At 41.5% G+C, this 24,002-nt stretch overlaps 1 protein-coding gene across 3 annotated transcripts in view; it reads left to right on the top strand.

Moving 5' to 3' along the window:
- The window catches only part of srpk1b (SRSF protein kinase 1b), a 62,884-nt gene that overhangs the window by 13,355 nt on the left and 25,527 nt on the right, over positions 1-24,002 (top strand). For 2 of the 3 annotated variants that reach the window (XM_024426449.2, XM_024426450.2), the window contains 2 exons: positions 16,130-16,251; positions 16,999-17,107. In XM_024426449.2, the coding sequence (XP_024282217.1) occupies positions 16,130-16,251; positions 16,999-17,107 (231 nt within the window). Of the gene's footprint in view, positions 1-4,430; positions 4,630-16,129; positions 16,252-16,998; positions 17,108-24,002 lie in introns of those variants that run through there. The other variant, XM_024426451.2, reaches the window with a different exon arrangement.

Genomic DNA, 24,002 nt, shown 5'->3' with positions numbered 1-24,002 from the left:
AAGGTCCAATGTAGCTGTTTTTACAATTAAGTACCATACTGTGATTGTTTTCAATTTAAGTTGTCGAAAAGAAACACATGGCTTCTTAGCATGAAGTCATTTCTCAAGCAAGAAGTTTGCTGAGTGGGGATGGGAAATCTGAAAACGTGCTGTTATTGGCAGAAAGGTTTGGAACTCTCTTATTGGTGTATTAACTAATTTACCGCCTGGTGATGTCACCAGGTAGGCTACAACTCCATCCCATCAAAGCAGGCTGTTATTTCAAGCTGTCTTTTCAAAGAACTCTTACACTAAAAGGGCATTATCATTTTCATAATTTCACACTTATTCCAACTTCATAGTGTGGAAATACTTTTGGTCATGTAGATCAGAAATATATTTCACAGCGGTTTATAGTACAATGATTCTCTACACTATACTTGCTGGTTTTGTAGCAAACTAAAATATTTTAATTTTAGCAATCAGGAAATGGCAGAGCTATTTCTGCACAGTGCATCTTTACATGTACTATGCATTATTATATGGGTTGAATGCTGTAACACAGAATAAAACAATTAATACAAGTCCCATGATGGTAGTGACTGCCCATTAATGCTTATCACTTATTAACAATAATTTATTCACATTACTTAACTTAAGTAAAATATTTCAGTTGTGCATATTACATTTTGTTTGATTACTATCATTTCATTCCATGTCATCCTCTCATCTAGAGCTGCTGCCTAAATAACTATTTTAGTGTTTCTTCAATGTAAATAAGGCATACTGGTAGAGATACTTTTTGTCATGTAGTGTATGTGGACACCTGCTCGTCGAACATCTCATTCCAAAATCATGGGCATTAATATGTAGTTGGTCCCCCCTTTGCTGCTATAACAGCCTCCACTCTTCTGTGAAGGCTTTCCACTAGATATTGTAACATTGCTGCGGGGACTTGCTTCCATTCAGCCTTGAGCGTTTGTGAGGTTGGGCGATTAGGCCTGGCCCGCAGTCGGCGTTCCAGTTCATCCCAAAGGTGTTCGGTGGGTTGAGGTCAGGGCTCTGTGCAGGCCAGTCAAGTTCTTCCACACCAATCTCGACAAACCATTTCTATATGGACCTTGGTTTGTGCATGGGGGCATTGTCATGCTGAAACAGGAAAGGGACTTCCCCAAACTGTTGCCACAAAGGTGGAAGCACAGAATCATCTAGAATATCAGTGTATGCTGTAACATTAAGATTTCCCTACAGTGGAACTAAGGGAGCATGAAAAACAGGCCAGGACCATTATTCCTCCTCCACCAAACTTTACAGTTGGCACTGAATTGGGGCAGGTAGCGTTCTCCTAGCATCCAAGATTTGTCCGTTGTACTGCCAGATGGTGAAGTGTGATTCACACCACTCCAGCTGACACTTGGCATTGCCCATGGTGATCTTAGGCTTGTGTGCAGCTACTCAGCCATGTAAACCCATTTCATGAAGCTCCCGATGAACAGCTATTGTGGTGACATTGCTTCCAGGGGCAGTGTGTGTATGTGTGGTTTTTATCATGACTTCTCAATACAGAGTTTTTACTGATCATTAAAGACTAAAGACATTCTGACTTACATGTAGACACACAAAAACAGGCCATTTTACGCAGTGTACACCGCACAGGGAGATCTAGACGTCACGTTTGTTGACTTGACAAATTGTTGCATTGTGTGCAAGGTTGGTGGAATGTTAGCATATTTCTGGTGGTTTAACTTGTAATGGCAGTCGGGTAGCTAAGCTAACACATCCACCCAGTATCTGTTGGAAAGCAGACTGAACCAAGTTTTGCTCTAGGATTTTGCCTGTGCTTAGCTCTGTTCTGTTTATTTAAAAATAATTTTTAAAACATAAAAAACCTAGTCCTTGCCGATGACAAGAATACCCATAACATGATGCAGCCACCACCATGCTTCAAAATATGAAGAGTGGTACTCTGTGATGTGTTGGATTTGCTCCAAACATAACACTTTGTATTCATGACAAAAGTTTGCAGTATACTTTAGTGCCTTATTGCAAACAGGATGCACGTTTTGGAATATGTTTATTCTGTACAGGCTTTCTTTCATTTATGTTAGTATTGTGGAGTAAGTACAATGTTGATCCATCATCAGTCATCTCCTATCACAGCCATTAAACTCCTTAACTGTTTTAAATCCCTGAGCGGTTTCCTTCCTCTCCGGCAACTGAGTTAGGAAGGGCGCCTGTATCTTTGTAGTGACTGGGCTTTGTGATACACCATCCAAAGTGTAATTAATAACTGCACCATGCTCAAAGGGACAGTCAACGGTTACTTAAGAAAAGAAAAAAAACATCTACCAATAGGTGCCCTTCTTTGCGAACCATTGGATGGCAACAGTGGGATGCATGAGGTGCTGAGGATGCAAACACTTATTTGACATCTGTCCACCATGAGTGTTGCTTTAGCGCTCTCCATCACTAATGTGGAGTGTAGCTCCGCTTGTATCTTTTGTGCAGAATGCTGCAGCTTCCATCTCTGTTTGTTCACCGTTCCAGAGCAGGGAACGGTGACATTTATGTGAAGAAGTTGTCCATGGTCACATTACTGCCTTTGGCCATGTAAAACTCCACGAGTCTCAAAACCAGTCCGAGTCACTCATCCGCTGGCCTGGTTTATTCTTTCACCACATATGGAAAGGTATTGAGTGTTGGGCTTGAAGACTAAGTCAATGTCAATCACATGAAGACCCTTCATCAGCAATGTCGATATCAAGCTAAAAATGCAATCAGATTCCAGCTCATCTAAACTCTACAGCATTTGCAATGCTGTCAAGTCCGTCCATTAGTTTGGTTCGGCTTTCCATTGCGAACTACACACATTGTAAACTGTGTCTGATTTGACTCTGAGGGGAGATTATATACAATTTCCAGCCTTTTCATAATAAAATAATTAGACCGCCCACAAATAAATATTTGTAAAAATATAAAAAGGATATATTTTGTATATTTAATTTCTCTTACAAAAAAAGCGTATTACATTTGATCAATTTTATTTGTAGATTTGATTAGTAAAAATCTGCAGTAAAGGCAAGCACCAACGTTTGATAAACCGTGCATAAACATTTATAAAAGATGCATTACACAAAGAAATAATGGTAGAAATATTGCATAGGGAAATATTCATGAAAATATTTCCATGAAACATTATATTAAAAAAGGCCTAGATAGGCAAGGATATGTTTTGGGTTATTCTACAAAGGCATACTGCAACACATAGGCCTCGCCTATTTAAGTTTCTCTAAAGGACAGCCATTACAGCTGTGATTAATTTTAAGATTCTACCAACCTTGCACAACTCTTAGGGCAACATATCCCTTGTTTTTAGCAAAATTGCTCAAGCTCAGTAGATTTGGTTGGGAATCATGGATGGACAGCAGTATTCAAACCATGTCTGATTTTCAAGCAGATTTAAGTTAGTACTGAGACTGGACCATTCAGGAACACAACACCTCTTGGACAGTCATTCTGATGTGTCTTTGGCATTACTAATTTGTGTTATTGTTCCGCTGAATCCCAGGGTTAGCTTTTCCAAAGACTACGGCGTGACAAACTCCCCAGTCCCTTCCGGTGACAGGCGTACACATAACATTATGCTGCCACCACAATACTTCAAAAATACTCTGGCGTGTAAAGCCTGTGGCCAGTTGAATATGGATTTACATTACTCTGTCTGTTGCTCAAGTCATTGCTAACAGCCATCTGAGTAAAATAAAAGCAAATGTATTATGGTCAAATATCATCTTTGTTTAGCCTAGATTCTTGGAGACTGCTGTACATGTTTTGAGGTGACAGGACAGTGTTCAGTCTGTGCAGATGTACCCCTGGCTCCATAGTAACAGTAATAAGTGGGGAAACATTGAGAGGAACACGGTAATGTAGATTAATGGGCTGAGTAATTTATGAATAAACTCTCTGCCACTTTACATAAAGAGAGGGAGATGCACAGGCACATGGACACAGAGACAGACGACCACGTTGTGCAGCATTGCTAACAGTAGTGAACACAAAGAGAGTGAATAGGGTGAGAGATGGTACAGATGCAGATTGTGGTGCGATAATGAGAGAAGGAAGCATCGGGAGAGAACGAGAAGAAAGACTAAATAAGAGGGGGAGGTTGTTTTGGTCTGAGGTGGAGGAGGTGTAAGCATTCATCACCTGCAATGCAGTGCTGGGCTGAGTCAGCCAATCATAGCTGAGCAGAGAGGGGAGGAGGTTGGGCCAGGCGCTGACGACAACCAAGGAGAGTTCTCGGTCAGCGAGAGGGCGAGAGGGAATGAGCGGGGGAGAGAGGGGGGGCAGTAACAGCAGTGTCTAGCTCCTTTGCCTGAGCCTGCAGCGAGACTGGGGCTCACAGATTTCTCCTCTTCATTCTTATCCTCCTCTCCTTCTCTGCACTGCTCTCTTCCTCTCCCGCTCTCTTCCTCGCTTTGTACTTTTCCCCTCTGTTTTCTGGACTCTGTTCATCTCCACGCTGATCCCATCCCCTCTTCACTCATCTCCTCATCCTGTCGTATTGTGGTGTATGGAGTGAGGATCTCCTGTCCCGCCTGCACCCATCCTCTCTACACCTCCCTCCATGGGCATCCGAGCATCCTGCAGGTAAGAGCAGGGGGAGAGGAGGTCCGTGTGTGTGTCAGGATCTCTGCACTTGCATGTCCTTGAAGTACCCCTGATATGTGCGCGTGTGTGTGAGAGAGAGCTGTAACAGCTGGACTTTGTCCTCTGCAGTGGTATTGAGGAAGCAGAAAAGACACTTTAGTGATTTTAGGGAGAAGGCTGTCTGAAAACACTGGTCTTTCTGCCTGTATGTCAGGCTATAGCACCAAACTGAGAATTCAACAGTGGTCAGGGAGGTCTGTGAGTCTTTTCTGATGTTTGACCCTGGTCAGATTAGGGTTAGATTAGCGAAGTAGTGACCGAATGAGAAGAGGGTTAATAGAGAAAGGAAGTGTGTGTTTGCGTGTGTGTCAGGGCGTGACATTAACTTTTTTAGCCACGTGTCCTTTGGACAGGTAGGACAGATTTTTATTTACTTGTCAAAGAAATCTAAAATGGTCGAACACCATTTTACACCATTGTATGACACAAGGAACCACTTTACAAAATATAATGCATTACTATTTTTTTTTTTACTATAGAAAATCTAAGAAAATGTAGGCTACACTGCCTATTAGCTTCTTTGCATACAACCAAGTACTTTTATAAAGACAAATTAATAGAATTGGCATAATAAAGCAATCCCCATAAAAATATTGCACTTCCGCATCTGTGGCGAAAGGTAAGGAGTTAGAGCAGTGTTTGTCAGACCATAAGACCAAAATCGTCTAGCGTCCAAACGATTTGGCCTACAAACATTTTTGACCCCTCTATGGAAAAGCGATTCTCACTAACACATTTATGTCTGTTGTTTTGCTCTAGGAAGTATATATGGAGACTGTTTAGTGACACAAATAAGGGGTTAAATACTTTTGTGTGTGTGGACAACCCTTCAAATTAGTGGATTTGGCTATTTCAACAACACCGTTGCTGAACAGTGTATGAAGTCGAACACACCGCCATGCAATCTCCATAGGAGAACATTGGCAGTAGAATGGCCATACAGAAGAGCTCGCAGAAAGGGGACCGCTGAAGCGTGTAGGGCGTAAAAATCATCTGTCCTCTGCAACACTCACACGTCCTCTGGACGCAACGTCAGCACAAGAACTGTTCATCTGGTACTTCATGAAATGGGTTTCCTTGACCAAGCCGGCCCACACAAGCCTAAGATCACCATGCACTATGACAAGCATCGGCCGGAGTGGTGTAAAGCTCGCTGCCCTTGATCTCTGGAGCAGTGGAAACACCTTCTCTGGGGTGATGAATTACGCTTCACCATATGGCGGTCAGATGGACAAATCCGGGTTTGGTGGATTCCAGGTGAACACTACCGTTTTGGGGTAGGCCCCTTAACTCCTGTGAAGGGAAATCTTAATGCTAAAGCATACAATGATGTTCTAGATTATCATGTGTTTTTAACTTTGTGCAACTGTTTGGGGAAGGCCCTTTCCTGATTCAGCATGACAATGCCCCTGTGCACAAAGCGAGGTCCATACAGAAATGGTTTGTCGAGATCGGTGTGGTAGAACTTGACTGGCCTGCACAGAGCCCTGACCTCAACCCCATCAAACACCTTTGGGATTCATTGAAACGCTGACGGCGACCCAGGCCTAATCGCCCAACACCATTGCCCGACTTCACTAATGCTCTTGTGGTTGAATGCTGTAGGGACTTGCTTCCAATGTTCCAACATCTAGTGGAAGGCCTTCCCAGAAGAGTGGAGGCTGTTATAGCAGCAAAGGGGGGACCTACTCCGTATTAATGCCCATGATTTTGGAATGTTTGATGAGCAGGTGTCCACATACCCTATATGACCAAAAGTAAGTTTCCTGTATCTTTCTTATCTCTCAGATATAGGACAGACACTTCAGAACAAAGTTCCTTTTTTGGGGGGGACGGGGACGACAACTATCTGTTGTACCATGTAGTGAATCTGTTATTCAATGTGTTTGTATGGGCTAAAAGCAGTAAGGCCAAATACAAATTTTCATCAAATAAGATATATATATATATATATATTTATATTAAAAAAATGTATTTGATACTTCAAGGGGACTTTAAAATTCCAAATCAAATAGCTAAAGGATCCTTGGTATGACCTTCTTAAAACAATTCCATATAGCTTAGTAGAAACCCCTCCCCTGGCTTTGACAGGGCTTTGACTGTAATGGGTTAAAGTCTGGCTACATTTTCTGGTTCCTGCCTCATGTCAGCATCGGTTTGGACATGAAGCTGTAGCCAATATGCATATCACCTATAATTTGACATTTTTATTTATGTACATGAAAAATAGATTTTAATATTGTGCTCATGTTGGCCTCTTCTGATCGAAGTCATTGATATTGTGATGACATTTTATATATATATTTCTTGTCCATTCAGACAGCTTAAATCTATATTCTTGTCTGATATATATATATATATATATATTTTGTATAACTTGTCTCGGACAAGAGGACAAACATTAATGTCGAGCCGTGTGTGTTTTCGCGAGTGTGGTGCATGTGTGTCAGGAATGAATGCAACAGCAGCTGTGACGGTTGCTCATCAATGGAGATGGGATAATGTTGGTGACATCGTCTACACGTCCTTCCCTTTCATAATTGTCTGGCACCCTCTCTCGCTCCATCTCATTCTCCACCCCTCTCTCCCAACTAGGGTTGTGAACTTTTAAACGACATGGGGATCGTTAGCGTTGAGACGATCCCGAACCAAATCTTTTTTTTATTTTTTACAACAAAAAAAATCTGTGTAGTTATCACACAAATACCACTAAAAGGAACGGATCATCATCGGAACATTTTCATTTTCAAAATGCCTGACGCAACAATGCTATAACGTTAGTAGGAGGAGATGTGCATCTTTGAAATGATTTGCCGTGGATATAAAGCTCTCCGTTGGGAGAATGTCAGACGGTGAGACAGGGAAGTGACTGCGGCGACATTTGGTTTAAATGAGGTGGTGGCTAAATAAATGCAAACCTTGTAAGGTGGATTTTAATTGACAGTGACTATGTGAGAATGTTGCTTGTTTTTATTCCTGGTGTGTTTTGTTGTGTAGGATGATGGATCCCTGTAGCCTACAGCTGTCGTGGATGAGGAACTTGGCTCTTTCGCTATTAATCTTTCCTTGATTCCTTGTATCATCTTCACTTCACCTTCTTTTCAAAACGCTATGAGATGGTTATCAAGGACGGGTGAATTTGTAGTTGTCCCTGAGGTTCAGAATAGTGTTGCTATATTTGATCCCAGTCAGCTGACATTGAGTTTGTCAGCTGACAGGAGTTGGTTAGTTGGTGGTAGGTGGGTTTGAGGTCTCTCTGTGTGTGTGTGTGCGTGCACTCGAAAAAGGAAATGGGGAGAGAGCAAGTCAATACTCATTTTCCTCACTAAGTTTTCCTCAGTAGACTTCCAGTGTTGAACAGAAAAACACCAGACAGTGTCTTAGTCACACAAAAAATGGGATGTGCTGCTCTGTTTTCACCCACTGATTACCCCATGGCGAACATCAGCCTCTCAAGCTGACTGGAGAACTTGCACACCCGCTGAGGCTTAGATGTAGAATGAATTATAGTTCTATGGGCTGAGGTCCCATGCGTCTGAAGGCGGAAGTACACTACACGATTTTTGCACAGTCTGCAGACTCTAACCAGAGAACTTCTCACATTTAACTATTCAGTCAAGCCAAATCGTATTGAACTTGTAACCATATATAGTAAATTCAGCTGGTGGCACAATCAGGTCAGAGTCATGCTATATTCTTCTGGGCAGGTTTGCACGTGTAGTGGGGAAATCATTTGGGTTTGTTCCCTTCCAAGACGATTCGATACGTCTAGGTACAGTGCATTCGGAAAGTATTCAGACCAATTGACTTTCATCATTTGTTACATTATAGCCTTATTCTAAAATGGGATTCAATACATTTTTCCCCACATCAATCTACACACAATACTCCATAATGACAGAGAAAATAGGTTTAAACTAAAATAAATCAAATCACATTTTATTTGTCACATGCGCCAACAAAATGCTTGCTTACAAGCCCTTAACTTCTTGACGCACCCATCCCTTTAGTGGGATCATTTTCATCAACAAAGTCAAATTAAATTACTAAAAATATTTAATTTTCATGAAATCACAAGTGCAGTATAGCAAAACACAGTTTAGCTTGTTGTTAATCCACCTGGCTAGTCAGATTTCAAAAAAGCTTTTCGGCGAAAGCATACCAAGCGTTTATGTAAGGACATCTCTCTCAGTAGACAAAACATTACAAACAGCTAGCAGGCAAGTAGATTGGTCACGAAAGACAGAAAAGCAATAAAATGAATTGCTTACCTTTGATGATCTTTGGATGTTTGCACTCACGAGACTCCCAGTTACACAATCAATGTTCCTTTTGTTCCATAAAGATGATTTTTATATCCAAAATACCTCCATTTGGTTGACACGTTATGTTCAGAATTCCACAGGATCGAGCGGTCACGACCAGGCAGACGAAAATTCCAAATAGTATCCGTAAAGTTCGTAGAAACATGTCAAACGTTTTTTACAATCAATCCTCAGGTTGTTTTTACAATATATAATCGATAATATTTCAACCGGAGCTTCTTCAATAGGAGGGAGAGAGAAGATGTCTGCTCCAAACTGTTGCGCATGCAAAACGCTGCTGGCACCCAGCCATACAATGACGCGATGTGATCTTTCTTTCTCAGTTTCAGGCTTTTATTTTGAAAAATATGTCTAAAGACTGTTCACACCATGGGGAAGCCATAGGAAACGGAATCTGGTTGATATCCCTTTAAATGGAGCAAAGGCAGGCAAAGGAACAGGTTTTCGCCTGCAATATCAGTTCTGTTATACTCACAGACAATATTTTGACAGTTTCAGAAACCTTAGAGTGTTTTCTATCCTAATCTGACAATTATATGCATATTCTAGATTCTGGGCCTGAGACATAGGCAGTTTCATTTGGGTACGTTTTTCATCCAAACATCAAAATACTGCCCCCTACACTCAACAGGTTTTAAGTATTCAGACCCTGTGCTATGAGAATTGAGTTAAGGTGTATCTTGTTCCCATTGATCATCCTTGATGTTTTGTACAACTGAGTCCACCTGTGGTAAATTCAATTGATTTGTACAGCTGTCTATGTAAGGTCCACGTCAGAGCAAAAACCAAGCCATGAGCTTGAAGGAATTGTCCATAGAGCTCCAAGAAAGGATTCGAGGCACAGATCTGGGGAAGTGTACCAAAAATGTCTGCAGCATTGAAGGTCCCCAAGAACACAGTGGCCTCCCATCATTCTTAAATGGAATAAGTTTGGAACCACCAAGACTCTTCCTAGAGCTGGCGGCCCAGCCAAACTGCACAATCAAGGGGAAGGGCATTGGTCAGGGAGGTGACCAAGAACTCGATGGTCACTCTAAGAGCTCCAGAGTTCTTCTGTGGAGATGGTTGTCCTTCCGGAAGGTTCTCCCATCTCTGTTGCACTCCACCAATCAGACCTTTATGCTAGAGTGGCCAGACAGAAGCCACTCCCCAGTAAAAGGCACATGACAGCCCTCTTGGAGTTTGCCAAAAGGCACTTAAAGGACTCAGACCATGAGAAACAAGATTCTCTGCAAGATTGAACTCTTTGGCCTGAATGCCAAGCGTCACGTCTGCTGTGCAGCGTTGCTCCCTATCCAACCTGACAGAGCTAGAGAGGATCTGCAGAGAAGAATGGGAGAATCTCCCCAAATACAGGTGTGCCAAGCTTATAGCGTCATACCTAAGAAGAGTCTAGGCTTTAGTCGCTGCCAAACAAAGGACTGAGTAAAGTGCTTCAACAAAGGACTGAGTAAAGTAGTGCTTCAACAAAGGACTGAGTAAAGGGTAAAGGGTCTGAAGACTTATGTTAATGATATTTCAGTTGTATATTTTTTTCAACATTTGACCAAAATGGATGATAACCTGTTTTTGCTTTGTCATTTTGATATTGTGTATGGATTGATAAATTTTAGAGTAAGGCTGTAAAGTTATAAAATGTGGAAAAAGTTTATTTTCACTGACAATCCCAACTCAACAATAATCTGTCTAAACTGCGTGCGCTGTCTTTCCGTCCTACTATAGGCAATGCGATTTAAAACAAGCCACAACTTTTTTTGCCTTCAAGAGGTGCCCATTGCGTCCAAAATTGTAATAGCACCTCGGTTGTTCAAGATGATCAACCCCGCCTATTTTGTTGTATTCCATTACAAGATATTCTATTACAATATAAGTTCCTAGCACTTTTAAAAACAACTCCAAAACCCTGCTCCCTCGCCAATGAATTCTTGCTTTCTTGCCTGACAAAAGAACTACAGAGTTTGCCAATGTTAGCTGATTAGTTACGAAGCTGGGACAGTTTCCACATGAATTGCATCGGTCGAAACATGACAAAACAAGCAACTTGTTAGCTGGCTATGTAAACAAATATCCAACTCATCAAATCAAATTTATTTATAAAGCCCTTCTTACATCAGCTGATATCTCAAAGTGCTGTACAGAAACCCAGCCCAAAACCCCAAACAGCAAGCAATGCAGGTGTAGAACCATGGTGGCTATGAGCTCCACTGCACGGGCATCTACCTTACACAGCTAAGCTGTACAATAATGTGAAAACGAGGCAATGTGTAGCCTATGAATTTCTGCACATAGCAAACATGCCAAACAGATAAACACAAATTACTCTAGCCTTGATTTCAGTGGTTAGAAGTCCAAGATGACGCCATACTGGATGGCCACAGTTTTGCAAGCTCCGACCCAACATTGCTATTTTGTTTATTTTAACTCTATTTTCACAATATATCTGTTATTGTTACTTTTGAACATCAGATCGGCAGTTACTTACCCCAATTCCGGCTTCTACTTTGACTCATCTCCCCTGGGCTCTAATTCTGACCAAATTTTTGGGCTGCCCAAGCGGAAATGCCGGCGTTACAGAGGCAAGCGATGGGGATAATGAGATTAATGCGAAGGGAAAACTGGCCACCTCTTCCCTCCATTCTACTGGCTAATGTACAGTCACTTGATAATACGATGAATGACCTCCGATCCAGGATTTGCTACCGACTGCAATATTCTTTGCTTTTCAGAAACATGGCTCTCGGACAAGATACCCCCCACGGCTATCCAACTAGATGGGTGGAGAGTACAATGGAGTCAGGGAAATTAGGGGGGGGGTTTGCCTCTTCATCTACACCAATTGGTGTGCTAATTCTATTATTCTGTCATGCAATACCTGATGGTCAAATGCCTACCCTTCTATCTCCCGAGGGAGTTTTCAACTGTAATTTTGACTGCTGTATACTTTTCACCTCGGGACAATAGAAATAGCAAGCTGGCGCTTAACCTCTTGCGATGAGCAATCCCGTATCCAGGAGCGTAATCATAGCCTCAAGTGCATTACCATAACACAACGTTTCCTATTCATGAAAATCGCAAATGAAATGAAATAAATATATTGAAACACAAGCTTAGCCTTTTGTTAACAACACTGTCATCTCAGATTTTCAAAATATGCTTTTCAACCAAAGCTACACAAGCATTTGTGTAAGAGTATTGATAGCCTAGCATAGCATTAAGCCTAGCATTCAGCAGGCAACATTTTCACAAAAACAAGAAAAGCATTCAAATAAAATCATTTACCTTTGAAGAACTTCGGATGTTTTCAATGAGGAGACTCTGTTAGATAGCAAATGTTCATTTTTTCCAAAAATATTATTTGTGTAGGAGAAATCGCTCCGTTTTGTTCATCACTTTTGGTTAAGAAAAAAAAACATTCATTCACTACAACGCCAAACTTTTTCCCAAATTAACTCCATAATATCGACAGAAACATGGCAAACGTTGTTTAGAATCATCCTTAAGGTGTTTTTCACATATCTATTCGATGATAAATCCTTCGTGGCAGTTGGGTTTCTCCTCAGTAGCAAACAGAAAAGTACTGCAGCTGGAGATTACGCAATAATTGCAATGGAGGACACCAAGCGACCACCTGGTAAATGTAGTCTCTTAGGGTCAATCTTCCAATGATATGCCTACAAATACGTCACAATGCTGCAGACACCTCGGGGAAAACGTCGAAAAGGTAAGCTGACTCCTAGCTCCTCCACAGCCATTTAAGGAGTCATTGCCATGAGGCGGTTTCAAAAATGCGGCACTTCCTGATTGTATTTTTATCTGGGTTTTTTCTGTAACATCAGTTCTGTGGCACTCACAGACAATATCTTTGCAGTTTTGGAAACGTCAGAGTGTCTTCTTTCCAAAGCTGTCAATTATATGCATAGTCGAGCATCTTTTCGTGACAAAATATCTCGTTTTTCATCCAAAAATTAAAAGAGCGCCCCCTAAATCGAAGAAGTTAACAAATTGTACAAGGCTATAAACAAGCAGGAAAACCTACACGCGGAAGCTGCACGCGATTATAGACACATGATGCCCAACTTCAATCAACACGTCTCCAACGCCACTAAGTGTGACAAAGTCCTAGACCACTGCTATTCTACCCTCAAACGTGCATACAAGACCTTCCCTCGTCCGCCATTTGGCAAATCAGATCAAGACTATGTACTCATGCTTCCTGTTTACAAGCAGAATTTGAAACAGGAAGTACCTTTTAGATGAACTAACTTCAAAGTAATGACTCGGGACGTCGGGTTTGATACGAAAGCTTCTTTTAGTAATAATACTTGTTCATGTTACATTTAACAACTTTGTTTTGGTACAGAGCAATGCAGGTAAGATGCTATCGGAAAATCAGCCACAATCACTCGCACCTGCACATAATTGGCGCGTTATCTCTCATTCCTCTCGCAAGGCATTCTGGGACTTGCAGTCAAAAAGCGTAATTCAACACAACCCAATACAATTACATATGCAAATAAATCTAAAGAAATATCTTTAGATACAGCTCAAAGAATAAACTTAAACATTAACTTTGTAACACATTAAAGTTACAACAGTACCCGCAATTTTCTATGTTGAGAAATTACAGGACTGCTTTACTAGCGCTGATTAGAATATGTTTAAAGACTCCGCCGATAACATTTACGAGCTAACCACCTCCGTCACCGGCTTCATTAGAAAATGCATCGGCGATGTGGTACCCACGGTGTGGGTTCACTGTTTCCCCAATCAAAAGCTCAGGATTAACACAGAGGTTGGCGCTAAACTGAAGAGCAGGGCTCCCACACACAGAGCTATCGTAGACAACCCTCGTGCTACGGCCGAAGACAGGAATAAGTACAAGAATGCCCGCTATGACCACCGCAGTTCCTGTATAGAGTATGCTTACTTACTTTATTATGCATTTAATTTTCCTTATTCTTATTTCTCTTTTTTGTAATATATTGCTATTGATTATTTCATTGTTGGGTTTTGAGTTTGCAAGAAAGGCATTTCACTGTACTTGTGCATGTGACATTAAAACTTGTCTTGTCTGTACGGCTAGCTAGTGAAAGTGACAGCTGAAGTTGACGCTGCTTGAGCGCAGCCCAAATTTACCGCTACACACAACTGTTTTTGCTTGGGTCATTAACATATGAATTAACTCGGTAGGAACAAGACAAAACAACTAGTTAGTTGACTATATACAGCTAAAAACCAACTATTTCCATGAGACCGAGAGCAATCATTTGAGCTCCACTGCTGAAGTGCTCGCCTGTACCAACCAAGTTATCATGACAGGAAGTGATCAACTGAGAGCAATTTCCCAAGTTTACAGCATCAAACATCGACAACACCAAACATAGAAAAACAGTCAAAAGTTTGGACACACCTACTCATTAAAGTTTATTTTTATTTTTACAATTTTCTAGTAGTGTAGTAGTAGTGTTGTAACCAAAAAAGTGTTAAACAATGAAATATATTTTAGATTCTTCAAACTAGCGACTCTTTGCCTTGATGGCAGCTTTGCACACTCTTGCATTCTCTCAACCATATTCACCTGGAAGGCTTTTCCAACGGTCTTGAAGGAGTTCCTACATATGCTGAGCACTTGTTGGATGCTTTTCCTTTACTCTGCGGTCCAACTCATCCCAAACCGTTTCAATTGGGTTGAGGTTGGGTGATTGTGGAGGCCAGGTCATCTGATGCAGCACTCTCCTTCCTGGTCAAATAGCCCTTACACAGCCTGGAGGTGTGTTGGGTCAATGTCCTGTTGAAAAACAAATGATAGTCCCAATAAGCTCAAACTCGATAGGTGGCGTGTCGCTGCAGAATACTGTGGTAACCATGCTGGTTAAGTGTGCCTTGAATTGTAAATAAATTACAGACAGTGTCACCAGCGAAGCACTAGTACACCGCCACCTCCATGCTTCATGGTGGGAACCACACATGTGGAGATCATCCGTTCATCTACTCTGCGTCTCACAAAGACACAGCGTCTGGAACCAAAAATCTCAAATTTGGACTCATCAGACCAAAGGACAGATTTTCACCTGTCTAATGTCCATTGCTTGTGTTTCTTGGCCAAAGCAAGTCTCTTCTTATTATTGGTGTCCTTTAGCAGTGGTTTCTTTGCAGCAATTCGACCACAAAGGCCTGATTCACTCAGTCTCCTCTGAACAGTTGATGTTGATGTCTGTTACTTGAACTGTGAGACATTTATTTGGGCTGCGATTTCTGAGGCTGGTAACTAATGAACTTATCTTCTGCAGCAGAGGTAACTCTGGGTCTTCCTTTCCTGTGGCGGTCCTCATGAGAGCCAGTTTCATCATAGCGCTTGATGGTTTTTGCGACTGCACTTGAAGAAACTTTCAAAGTTCTTGAAATTGACTGACCTTCATGTCTTAAAGTAATGATGGACTGTTGTTTCTCTTTGCTTATTTGAGCGGTTCTTGCCATAATATGGACTTGGTATTTTACCAAATAGGGCTGTCCTCTGTATACCACCCCTACCTTGTCACAACACAACTGATTGGCTCAAACGCATTAAGAAGAAAATAAATTGTGCAAAGCTGTCTTCAAGGCAAAGGGTGGCTTTGAAGAATCTCAAATATAAAATATTTTGATTTGTTTATCACTTTTTTGGTTACTTCATGAATCCATGTGTGAATCCATGTAGAAAATACCAAAATATTTAAGAAAAACCCTTGAATGTGTAGGTGTGTCCAAACTTTAGACAGTTACTGTATATGAGCCCTGGCCAAAAGATGTTTACTATAAATGGGTGCCATTTGGGATGCAGACACAGATTCCTCTATCACTTTGGCCTATTGCCATTTAGGCCGATTTGATTGAATGTACAAAGGCATCACAGCTGTCGATAGGGTACTATTTAGAGGCCTGACCTCCCAACTTCAGGGAGCACCAAAGGGACATATATATTAAAGTATGTCACGTTTTCCGACCTTAAAAGTAGAATGTCAAGATGAAACCACGTCCCATGACATCGGTTGTGTAGATCCAGCAGCTATACGCCTCAATCCCAAGTTAACGGAAAAGGCTCATTTACAATAACCCTGCTCTCTCTCTCTCTCCAGACCAGACCCTGCACCGCGGGGAGGTGCGTCCAAGCAGAATGACTCTCCTATCCCAGACCAGGATGAGGAGATACTGGGCTCTGATGACGAGGAGCAGGAGGATCCCAACGACTACTGTAGAGGTATGATACACTGTGTACACACACACACACTCTTGTACAGCGCTTGGGGGGGAAACACAATTCAGTCCCATTCAAAATCTAATTTTTTCCCGAACCTGTACTCTTAACCTAACCTTAACCCAAAAACCGAACCATAACCTAACCTAATTCTAACCTTAACCCCCTAAAAGTAGCATTTGACCCCGTGGCGACTAATAATCTATCAATCAAATTGATTTATGAAGCCCCTTTTACATCAGCCAATGTCACAAATTACTTTACAAAAACCCAGCCTAAAACCCCAAACAGCAAGCAATGCAGATGTAGCAGCATGGTGGCGAGGAAAAACTCCCTACAAAGGCAGGAACCGAGGAAGAAACCTAGAGAGGAACCAGGCTCTGAGGGGTGGCCAGTCCTCTTCTGGCTGTGCCAGCTGGAGATTATAACAGTACATGGACAAGATGTTCAAACATTTGTAGTTGACCAGCAGGGTCAAATAAGAATAATCACAGTGGTTGTAGAGGGTGCAACAGGTCAGCGCCTCCGGAGTAAAAGACAGTTGGCTTTTCATAGCCAATCATTCAGTTAAGAGACAGCAGGTGCGAGAGAGTCGAAAAGAGCAGGTCTGGGACAAGGTAGCACGTCCGGTGAACAAGTAAGTGTTCCGAGCTGGTGAAATTTTTGCTTACTATTCTTGTGGGGACTGGTTAAAGTTAAATACGTCCATACACAGTCACACACACCAACTACCATATGTTACTATTGCAGGAGGTTACCACCATGTGAAGATAGGAGACCTGTTCAATGGAAGATACCATGTGATCAGGAAGCTGGGCTGGGGACATTTCTCCACTGTATGGCTGGCCTGGGACATACAGTAAGTGCTGACTGACGGTGTACAGTATCTATACTATCTGTCTAACATACAGTGGACCTTGGAATTACCTGGATTTCTGCATTAATTGAGCATGAATTTTGATCCGAGCTTCATCTAAGTCACAACAATAGACGTCTGCCTAAACAAATAACACACAAACAATTCTACGTTTGTCTTGTCAGTGTTAGGCTATGGAGATTGCATGGCTGTGTGCTCGATTTTATATACATGTCAGCAACGGGTGTAGCTGAAATAGCAGAATCTAGTAATTTGAAGCGGTGTCCACATACTTTTGTGTATATACAGTTGAAGTCGGAAGTTTACGTACACTTTAGCCAAATACATTTACTCCGCTTTTCACAATTCATGACATTTAATCCTCGTAAAAATTCCCTGTCTTAGGTCTTTTAGGATCAGCACTTTATTTTAAGAAAGTGAAATGTCAGAATAATAGTAGAGTGATTTATTTCAGCCTTTATTTCTTTCATCAGATTCCTAGTGGGTCAGAAGTTTACATGCATACAATTAGTATTTGGTAGCATTGCATTAAAATTGTTTAACTTCGGTCAAATGTTTCGGTTAGCCTTCCACAAGCTTCCCACAGTAAGTTGAGGGAATTTTGGCCCATTCCTCCTGACAGAGCTGGTGTAACTGAGTCAGGTTTATAGGCCTCCTTGCTCGCACACGCTTTTTCAGTTCTGTCCACAACTTTTCTATAGGATTGAGGTCAGAGCTTTGTGATGGCCACTCAAATTCCTTGACTTTGTTGTCCTTAAGCTCTTTTGCCATAACTTTGGAAGTATGCTTGGGGTCATTGTCCATTTGGAAGACTCATTTGTGACCAAACTTTAACTTCCTGACTGATGTCTTGAGATGTTGCTTCACTATATCCACACAATTTTCCTCCCACATGATGCCATCTATTTTGTGAAATGCACCAGTCCCTCCTGCAGCAAAGCACCCCCACAACATGATGCTGCCACCCCCGTTCTTCACGGTTGGGATGGTGTTCTTCGGCTTGCAAGCCTCCCCCTTTTTCCTCCAAACATAACGATGGTCATTATGGCCAAACAGTTCTATTTTTTGTTCATCCGACCAGAGGACATTTCTCCAAAAAGCACGATCTTTGTCCCCATGTGCAGTTGCAAACCGTAGTCTGGCTTTTTTATGGTGGTTTTGGAGCAGTGGCTTCTTCCTTGCTGAGCGGCCTTTCAAGTTATGTCGATATGGGACTCGTTTTACAGTAGATATAGATCATTTTGTACCCGTTTCCTCCAGCATCTTCACAAGGTCCTTTGCTGTTGTTCCGGGATTGATTTGCACTTTTCGCACAAAAGTACGTTTATCTCTAGGAGACACAACGCTTCTCCTTCCTGAGTGGTATGACGGCTGCGTGGTCCCATGGTGTTTATACTTGCGTACTATTGTTTGTACCGATGAATGTGGTACCTTCAGGCGTTTGGAAATTTCTCCCAAGAATGAACCAGACTTGTGGAGGTCTACAATTTGTTTTCTGAGGTCTTGGCTGATTTCTTTAGATTTTTCCCATGATGTCAAGCAAAGAGGTACTGAGTTTGAAGGTAGTCCTTGAAATACATCCACAGGTATACCTCCAATAGGCTTATTGACATCATTTGAGTCAATCAGAAGCTTCTAAAGCCATGAGATCATTTTCTGGAATTTTCCAAGCTGTTTAAAGGCACAGTCAACTTAGTGTATGTAAACTTCTCACCCACTGGAATTGTGATACAGTGAAATAATCTGTCTGTAAACAATTGTTGGAAAAATTGTGTGTCATGCACAAAGTAGATGTCCTAACCGACTTGCCAAAACAATAGTTTAACAAGAAATTTGTGGAGTGGTTGAAAAACTAGTTTTAATGACTCCAACCTAAGTGATTTTAAACTTCCGACTTCAACTAAATAGTGTACCAGGACGAGAGAGTTTTCAGCACCGCGGCCCAACATTTCAAGGAGATGGGAGTGATCCTACACAACGGATTCTGTCCAGAAGTGATTCCCAGGATGGTCAAATGTAGGAAGGAATTCTATCAGGTGAATAAAGAACGTACCTCCAAGAATATCCCCTTTGCACTGCTTCAACCTGCAACGATGAGAATCGTCCATGGTGGACAGAGAATTACTTGCTAAGGAGACACCAGTGATGTAAGCTCCCACTATCCATGTAAACGAGCTATTTGTTGTCACCAGAGCAGGGACATATTCCTGACATTTTCATTAATGTCCTGAGTGAACAATATGGCTAAGATGGTAAATCGTACATCATCGAAAGTTAATGGACTGAATGGACCTGTTAAACGAAAATGAGTGCTTATGTACTTGAAAAAGATAAAGACCCATGTTGCGTTTTTATACAAGAAAAACATTGAACAGGCAGACCCATAAGACTTGAGCGCGAATGGGTGGGACAGGTCTTTGCCTCTTCATTTAACACAACGACACTGGCAGTAGCTGTGTTGATCAATAAGAATTTACCCTTCTATGTAACGAAAACAGTTATTGATCCACTGGGACATTATGTAGTGGTCCATGGAAGAATGTGTACTGCGTCTTGAACCGTGCTAAATGTATATGCACCTAATTAAATTTTTATTCATAATTTCAGGGAATACTTTTAGTTAGGGTCGACTTAAATTGTCTGGATCCGATGCTGGATCCTCAACTAAATTAACCTCATCGACTGAGTTGGCCAAATGTACTTTATCATTTGTGACAGACTTAAATTTGAAAGACACGTGGAGTCACCTTCCATAAGTCACCTTCAACATCGTTTTAGAGAATTTGCCATTACATCCAACTGGCCTCACAACTGCAGACTAGAGGTCGACCGATTTGTGATTTTTTTTCAACGCCGATACCGATTATTGGAGGACCAAAAAAGCCGCTACCGGTTAATAAATAAAAAAATGTATTATTTATTTATTTATATATATATATATATATATATATATATTATTTTTAAATGTATTTATAATAATGACAATTACAACTACTGAATGAACGCTTATTTTAACTTAATACATCAATCAAATCAATTTAGCCTCAAATATATAATGAAACATGTTAAATTTGGTTTAAATAATGCAACATCAAAGTGTTGGAGAAGAAAGTAAAAGTGCAATATGTGCCATGTAAAAAAAGCTAACTTTTAAGTTTCTTGCTCAGAACATGAGAACAAATGAAGGCTGGTAGTTCCTTTTTAACATGAGTCTTCAATATTCCTAGGTAAGAAGTTTTAGGTTGAGGTTATTATTGGAATTATAGGACTATTTCTCTCTATACCATTTGTATTTCATATACCTTTGACTATTGGATGTTCTTATAGGCACTTTAGTATTGCCAGTGTAACAGTATAGCTTCCGTCCCTCTCCTCGCCCCTACCTGGGCTCGAACCAGGAACACATCGACAACAGCCACCCTCGAAGCATCGTTACCCATCTCTCCACAAAAGCCACGGCCCTTGCAGAGCAAGGGGAACAACTACTCCAAGTCTCAGAGTGAGTGACTTTTGAAACGCTATTAGCGCGCACCCCTCTAACTAGCTAGCCATTTCACATTCGTTACACCAGCCTAATCACGGGAGTTGATAGGCTTGAAGTCATAAACAGCGCAATGCATTGCGAAGAGCTGCTGGCAAACGCACGAAAGTGCTGTTTGAATGAATGCTTACGAGCCTGCTGCTGCCTGCCACCGCTCAGTCAGACTGCTCTATCAAATATCAAATCATAGACTTAATTATAACATAATAACACACAGAAATAGGAGCCTTGGGTCATTAATATGGTCAAATCCGGAAACTATCATTTCGAAAATAAAACGTTTATTCTTTCAGTGAAATACGGAACCGGAAAAGTCTAAATATTGTGAAATACGGAAAAGTCTAAATATTCCTGTTACATTGCACAACCTTCAATGTTATGTCATAATTACGTAACATTCTGGCAAATTAGTTTGCAATGAGCCAGGTGGCACAAACTGTTGCATATACCCTGACTCTGCGTGCAATGAACGTGAGAGAAGTGACACAATTTCTGTAGTTTAATATTGCCTGCTAACATGAATTTCTTAACTAAATATGCAGGTTTAAAAATATATACTTCTGTGTATTGATTTTAAGAAAGGCATTGATGTTTATGGTTAGGTACATTCGTGCAACAGTTGTGCTTTTTTCGCAAATGCACTTTTTTTAATCATCCCCCTTGTTTGGCGAAGTTGGCTGTCTTTGTTAGGAAGAAATAGTCTTAACAGTTCGCAACGAGCCAGGCTGCCCAAACTGCTGTGTATACCCTGACTCTGTTGCACAGAACGCAAGAGAAGTGACACAATTTCCCTAGTTAAAGAAATTCATGTTAGCAGGCAATATTAACTAAATGTGCAGGTTTAAAAATATATACTTGTGTATTGATTTTAAGAAAGGCGTTGATGTTATGGTTAGGTACACATTGGTGCAACCCGTTCACCCGTTTGGCGAAGTAGGCTATGATTCAATGATGAATTAACAGGCACCGCATCAATTATATGCAACGCAGGACAAGCTAGATAAACTAGTAATATCATCAACCATGTGTAGTTAACTAGTGATTATGTTAAGATTGATTGTTTTTTATAAGACAAGTTTAATGCTAGCTAGCACCTTACCTTGGCTCCTTGCTGCACTCGCATAACAGGTAGTCAGCCTACCACACAGTCTCTTCGTGGAGTGCAATGTAATCGGCCATGATCGGTGTCCAAAGATTACAGATTGTTATGAAAACTTGAAATCGGCCCTAATTAATCGGCCATTCCGATTAATCGGTCGACTTCTACCACAGACTATGTGGATAACCACTCCAGACCAGGACCTCCACATCCGGCTTCTTCATCTTCGCGATCGTCTGAGACAAGCCACCACGACAGCTGATGAAACGGAGGAGTATTTCTGTCTGTAATAAAGCCCTTTTGTGGGTAAAAACTTCTGATTGCTTGGCTCTCCAGTGGATGGGCCTATGCCCAGTCATATGAAATCCATAGATTAGTGTCTAATGAATTCATTTCAATTGACTGATTTCCTTTTATGAACTGTAACTCAGTAAAATCGTAGAAATTGTTCTATGTTGTGTTTTATATTTTTGTGCTGTATTATTTTGGCCAGTGGGGAGGGTTGAATTACCTTTTTGTGGTACTTTTGCTGTAAATGAAAAAATAAAATACAAAAAATATATTTAAGTGCCTTTGAACGTGGTATGGTAGTAGATGCCATGCGCACCAGTTTGTGTGTGTCAAGAACTGCAAAGCTGCTGGGGTTTTCACGCTCAACAGTTTCCCATATGTATCAAAAATGGTCCACCACCCAAAGGACATCCGGCCAACTTTTTTATTTTTTATTTTTGTATTTTTTTCACCTTTATTTAACCAGGTAGGCCAGTTGAGAACAAGTTCTCATTTGCAACTGCAACCTGGCCAAGATAAAGCATAGCAGTGTGAGCAGACAACACAGAGTTACACATGGAATAAACAATTAACAAGTCAATAACACAGTAGAAAACAAAGGGGGGGGGTCTATATACAATGTGTGCAAAAGGCATGAGGAGGTAGGCGAATAATTACAATTTTGCAGATTAACACTGGAGTGATAAATGATCAGATGGTCATGTACAGGTAGAGATATTGGTGTGCAAAAGAGCAAGTAAATAAATAAAAACAGTATGGGGATGAGGTAGGTGAAAATGGGTGGGCTATTTACCAATAGACTATGTACAGCAGCAGCGATCGGTTAGCTGCTCAGATAGCTGATGTTTGAAGTTGGTGAGGGAGATAAAAGTCTCCAACCTCAGCGATTTTGCAATTCGTTCCAGTCACAGGCAGCAGAGTACTGGAAAGAAAGGCGGCCAAATGAGGTGTTGGCTTTAGGGATGATCAGTGAGATACACCTGCTGGAGCGCGTGCTACGGATGGGTGTTGCCATCGTGACCAGTGAACTGAGATAAGGCGGAGCTTTACCTAGCATGGACTTGTAGATGACCTGGAGCCAGTGGGTCTGGCGACGAATATGTAACGAGGGCCAGCCGACTAGAGCATATAGGTCGCAGTGGTGGGTGGTATAAGGTGCTTTAGTGACAAAACGGATGGCACTGTGATAGACTGCATCCAGTTTGCTGAGTAGAGTGTTGGAAGCCATTTTGTAGATGACATCGCCGAAGTCGAGGATCGGAAGGATAGTCAGTTTTACTAGGGTAAGCTTGGCGGCGTGAGTGAAGGAGGCTTTGTTGCGGAATAGAAAGCAGACTCTTGATTTGATTTTCGATTGGAGATGTTTGATATGAGTCTGGAAGGAGAGTTTGCAGTCTAGCCAGACACCTAGGTACTTATAGATGTCCACATATTCAAGGTCGGAACCATCCAGGGTGGTGATGCTAGTCGGGCATGCGGGTGCAGGCAGCGATCGGTTGAAAAGCATGCATTTGGTTTTACTAGCGTTTAAGAGCAGTTGGAGGCCACGGAAGGAGTGTTGTATGGCATTGAAGCTTGTTTGGAGGTTAGATAGCACAGTGTCCAATGACGGGCCGAAAGTGTATAGAATGGTGTCGTCTGCGTAGAGGTGGATCAGGGAATCGCCCGCAGCAAGAACAACATCATTGATATATACAGAGAAAAGAGTCGGCCCGAGAATTGAACCCTGTGGCACCCCCATAGAGACTGCCAGAGGACCGGACAGCATGCCCTCCGATTTGACACACTGAACTCTGTCTGCAAAGTAATTGGTGAACCAGGCAAGGCAGTCATCCGAAAAACCGAGGCTACTGAGTCTGCCGATAAGAATATGGTGATTGACAGAGTCGAAAGCCTTGGCAAGGTCAATGAAGACGGCTGCACAGTACTGTCTTTTATCGATGGCG

The sequence above is a fragment of the Oncorhynchus tshawytscha genome, linkage group LG07 (genome assembly GCF_018296145.1).
Source record: "Oncorhynchus tshawytscha isolate Ot180627B linkage group LG07, Otsh_v2.0, whole genome shotgun sequence".
Classification (NCBI taxonomy): Eukaryota; Metazoa; Chordata; class Actinopteri; order Salmoniformes; family Salmonidae; genus Oncorhynchus; species Oncorhynchus tshawytscha.
This window is presented reverse-complemented; position numbering and strand designations above follow the sequence as displayed.